The following is a 5,000-nucleotide window of genomic DNA, read 5'->3' as shown; positions in this document are numbered from 1 at the left end:
TGGCATGTTAACTGTGTCTGGATAAGCAAGGATATTCTCTCACGATAGGCTGTTGGTTGTGGCGCCTGACAGAAAATGGCCAGATAACGAGGAGCAGACTGAAGAGGGAGGAAGAGCCGGGAGATCTGACGGGAAGGGGCAGATTAGACCTCAATCCAACTGAGTTGAGTTGATTTTTTGGACAGATCCGATAGCCTATCGTTGTGTCCATCCTATTCAAGTGGATCCAGACGGGGTTCCACTTTGCCGGGGTTCCACTCTGCCGTGGGACTCTCCGCCCAAGGGGCGCGCGCAGGGGAGGGAGGGTTCTAATGAGCCTTCGTGGGTTCGCCATGCGCTCGCGGTCTGTAGCCTAGTTAACGGGGGGAATAGTGGCGTGGGAAAAGTTTCCACTCGAGAGGAGGGAACGGGACTAAGATACGATCAGGACTGCGTTTCGCCTGGTTTCTTTGTGGATGGCACTGAAGAGCCGGCTATCTCCGTGAAATAACCACTGGTTCAAGTTCAGGAAATCCAATGGGAACCTTTTGGAGAGCAGCCTAACTCAACGAGGGTTATTGTGATTATTAAAAAGCAATATTGACTCAACGCAAATAAAGGGCTGAGTACGCGTGGATAGTGTTCAAGTGTGTTTACGCGTGCCACAACACTTGACATTTGCAATTGAACCGCATTTGCGCATACACGCAAGCACCGCTGTGTATAAACTGAGGACTTGTGTCGGGGTTCTCCCAGAATTGGACATCGAAGCGGTGGAGATCCCGGAGTGGGAACTCAGGAAAGCACGGGGCTCCATCCAGGGGGATAGTGAACAGGCCTTTTCACTGCAGCAACGAGCATGTGGTTCGTTTTAGGACGTTTTAGTTTTATTATTCTCATAATTAACAATATTTACGCACTAGCCTACTGTTCGCCATATGCCAAGTAGCCGTATAGTTTTCCTCTGGTGGATTTTCCGCAATAGACGAAAACAAGGCGAGCGGATGGTTTATTTTTGGAAGACAGGATGAAGTTGTGCACACTCTGTAAACAAAGTTGTCACGCGTGAAGTTTGGAGGCATTTTTCTCCATGGATCAGTGTTGAATAATAAATATATATATAAAATAAACGCGCTTATGTGCACAGACAGAGCGAATGTTTTGCCCTAGATAGATAGAATAGGTATCCGCTTCAGTCCTTTGGAATAGGCAGGAATGGACTCGTTCTTGACAAAAATGTTGATGGAAATGACAATTGAATTTGGGAGATTACAATATTTTTGGAAGTAAATTAGCAAAGATAATATGAGGCTGGCTTGGCTATGTTTAAATGAGTATCTAAGTATTTTGTTATAATCCAATAGAGAGTATTTAAACCACTATAGCTGGCTTTACTCAACTTAACATCCAGTCTATATTATGTGATTTTCTGTTCAATAAGTAACCGTTGTCAGGACTTGGACCGGGTCAGACTTGGACCGGGTCAGACCCGGACCAGGCACGGGACGAACCTCAAGTGCGTCAGACCAGACAGGAGAGGTGGAGGAATGCGTACATTCACGTCATGCGGGACGAAGGAGAACTGCTCACAACGGGCAACGGTCCACAAGTTATTTCTCCACTGCTAACCTAGTCTCTCCCCCGGACAAGCCTGTTTGTATTTTCTCTCAAGTATTTGTTTTTTATTTAAAAACTCCACCGTAAGTTTTGTTTTCTTCACTGTTCTTTTTTAATTCGCTCATTATTCAGTGTCACGCTGCAGACGCACACACTGCCTTACCTATCCGCTTGCCTTGCCTCCAAACTGTCAGTCATTCCGTCATCGTCGTCTAATCTCGAGTAAATTAAAAAGCAACATGGCGTCCCCCCAACATCAGCAACTGCTCCCTCACAACACCGAGGTGAGCTGTGACTCCGGCGGGGAGGGGGCCGTCTCGGTCAGGATCAGCAGCAGCGTGAAGCACAAGCACGGCGCCGCCGGCGGGGCGCTGGGGTCGGTTGGGGCGGGTTTCATCGGGGGGTCCAAACACTGCAAGTACAGCATCTCCTCCAGCTGCAGCTCGGGAGAGTCCGGCGTCCGGAAGCCCGCGGTCAAGGGGATGCGTTCCCAGAGGAGGATGCCGCAGCTGTTCGAGCGATCCGCCGGCCACTTCTGGGACCCCAAGTTCGACTCGGCCATCCTGGAGGAGGCGTGCAGGGAGCGCTGCTTCCCCCAGACCCGACGCAGGTTCCGCTACGTGCTGTTCTACCTGGCGGTCGCCGGCCTGCTCTGGGGTATCTACTTTGCCGCCAGCCCCGCCCGCTGCGACCCAGCGGCCTTCTTGGTCCCCACCGCCGCCTTCCTCCTCTTCTGCCTCCTCCTCTTCCTGCTGACCTTCACGCGCCTCTACGCCCGCTGCTACAACCAGGCGTCGCTTCTGCTCATCGCCGTGACGTTCGCCCTCACGCTGGCGCCGCAGATCCAGACGTCGGGCTTCGGGGACCCGGCGGGCGGCGAGGAGGAGGCGGAGGAGCCCGGCGGCACGGAGCCCCGGTACAACCTCACCTACGACGGCTCCCCGGCGCTCTGCCTCTCCCCGGTGGGGACCTTCTCCCTGTGCATCGAGGTGCTGCTCCTGCTGTACAGCGTCCTCCACGTGCGCCTCTACGCCTCCGTCATGCTGGGGCTGCTCTATTCCGTCCTGTTCGAGGGCCTGGGGTGGCTGCGCCTGGCCCAGTTCGGCGGGGGTGACGGGGAGACGGACTGGGACACGCTGACCTGGCTGGCGCCGGCCAAGGCCCTGCTCCACCTGTGCGGCCACGCCATCGGCATCCACCTGTTCATCATGTCGGAGGTGCGCTCGCGCAGCACCTTCCTGAAGGTGGGCCAGGCCATCATGCACGGCAAGGACCTGGAGGTGGAGAAGGCCCTCAAGGAGCGGATGATCCACTCCGTCATGCCGCGGCGTGTGGCCGACGAGCTGATGAAGCAGGGCGACGAGGAGGGCGGCGGCGACTGCTCGGCCAAGCGCTACTCCAGCGGCGGCGCGGCCGCCGTCATCTCCAGCCCCAAGAGCAACAAGCGCAAGAAGACGTCCATCCCGCGCGGCCACATCATCTTCCGGCCCTTCAACATGAAGCGCATGGAGTCCGTCAGCATCCTGTTCGCCGACATCGTGGGCTTCACCAAGATGTCCGCCAACAAGTCGGCGCACGCTCTGGTAGGCCTCCTCAACGACCTGTTCGGCCGCTTCGACCGGCTGTGCGAGCTGACGCGCTGCGAAAAGATCAGCACGCTGGGCGACTGCTACTACTGCGTGGCCGGGTGCCCGGAACCGCGCCCCGACCACGCCTACTGCTGCGTGGAGATGGGCCTGGGCATGATCCAGGCCATCGAGCAGTTCTGCCAGGAGAAGCGCGAGACGGTCAACATGCGCGTGGGCGTCCACACCGGCACGGTGCTGTGCGGCATTCTGGGAATGAAGCGCTTCAAGTTCGACGTGTGGTCCAACGACGTCAACCTGGCCAACCTGATGGAGCAGCTGGGCGTCGCCGGGAAGGTGCACCTGTCCGAGGCCACCGCCCACTTCCTGGACGAGCGCTACCAGAGGGAGGACGGCCGGGTCACGGAGAGGGTGGGGCAGAGCGTGGTGGCCGACCAGCTAAAAGGTACGTGACCGCCGGTGACGTTGTGACACGCTATGCCGTAGCCAGACTGGCCTTTTTCCGTGATGTGTAAATATGTCATTGTGAAAAGTAGGCGTAGTAAAGTTGACAAGGTTTTACTAACCAAGGCAACATCCTTTTCTCCCAACGGGCCGCAATCACAAGGATGTTATGGCGCTGATTCCTACATGTAGCCTGGCCTGTTTGTATGTTCGTAAAAACGGACATCTTTATGATCTCTCATTTATCTCCTGCAATGCATCCCTCCCTGTTGTCCAGGCTGGCTTTATCTGACCGTAAATCACGCGTGACTAGGTCACCTTTTCAAAGGGACAGGACAGGGAAGCTGGGTGTCAGCGGTCAAGGCTGTCACCGGGTTACGGCGTCGTATGTCACGCCACGGGCGGGCTGATCAGGGTGGAGGGTCCCCTTCTGATGGCATGGGTATTTACGCAGCTGAGCCGCGGACAGGCGCCACGCCCCCCCCCCCCGGCTCCCTCGCTCCCCTCTCTCTCTCTCGTCCGCCCCACTCCGTCTCTGTTCACCCCGGCGTGACCTGCGCCCCCCCCCCCCCCCTCCCCGCCGGCTCTGAACTCCGGGGGGGGGGGGGGGCGGGTTGCCGCACCTCTTTATGCAGCCCTCTTCCTCTCTGACGGAGATCGGCCCCTCGCCGACGCCGTCTCTCCCTCTGCCTGTCCCCCTGTCCCTCTGTCCCCCGCCCCCCTGTCCCTCTGTCCCCCTGTCCCTCTGTCCCCCTGTCCCCCGCCCCCCTCTCTCTCCTCTACACTGCTCAACTCCCGGTGGGAATCTGATTTTTTACTTGATGCATTTATGCAAAGAGCGCTGATGGAACTAAACGTGGGCCCCCGTCCGGTGAGGCCGTGGCGTCGGGGGGGGGGGGGCTGTTGAGAAGCTTATCGGCGACACCGAAGCGGGGAAGCCACTCAAACGTGGAAATGCGGAGCGGGCGGTATAGAGGCTGGCAGTATGGAGGCTGGTAGTATGGAGGCTGGCGGTATAGAGGCTGGCGGTATGGAGGCTGGCGGTATGGAGGCTGGCGGTATGGAGGATGGCGGTATGGAGGCTGGCGGTATGGAGGCTGGCGGTATGGAGGCTGGCGGTATGGAGGCTGGCGGTATGGAGGCTGGCGGTATAGAGGCTGGCGGTATGGAGGCTGGCGGTATAGAGGCTGGCGGTATGGAGGCTGGCGGTATGGAGGCTGGCGGTATGGAGGATGGCGGTATGGAGGCTGGCGGTATAGAGGCTGGCGGTATGGAGGCTGGCGGTATGGAGGCTGGCGGTATGGAGGCTGGCGGTATGGAGGCTGGCGGTATGGAGGCTGGCGGTATAGAGGCTGGCGGTATGGAGGCTGGCGG

At 58.0% G+C, this 5,000-nt stretch overlaps 1 protein-coding gene across 1 annotated transcript; it reads left to right on the top strand.

The window, feature by feature from the left end:
- Nucleotides 1-1,835: 1,835 nt before the first annotated feature.
- adcy9 (adenylate cyclase 9) lies at nt 1,836-3,635 on the top strand (the record flags this gene model as incomplete). Its single annotated transcript, XM_084462352.1, has 1 exon — nt 1,836-3,635. The coding sequence occupies one exon, from the start codon at nt 1,836-1,838 to the stop codon at nt 3,633-3,635; it is 1,800 nt and encodes a 599-aa protein (XP_084318478.1).
- Nucleotides 3,636-5,000: the final 1,365 nt, after the last annotated feature.

The sequence above is a fragment of the Borostomias antarcticus genome (genome assembly GCF_949987555.1).
Source record: "Borostomias antarcticus genome assembly, contig: scaffold_155, whole genome shotgun sequence".
Taxonomy (NCBI): Eukaryota; Metazoa; Chordata; class Actinopteri; order Stomiiformes; family Stomiidae; genus Borostomias; species Borostomias antarcticus.
The sequence above is the reverse complement of the archived record's forward strand: the minus strand, read 5'-3'. Positions and strand labels throughout refer to the sequence as shown.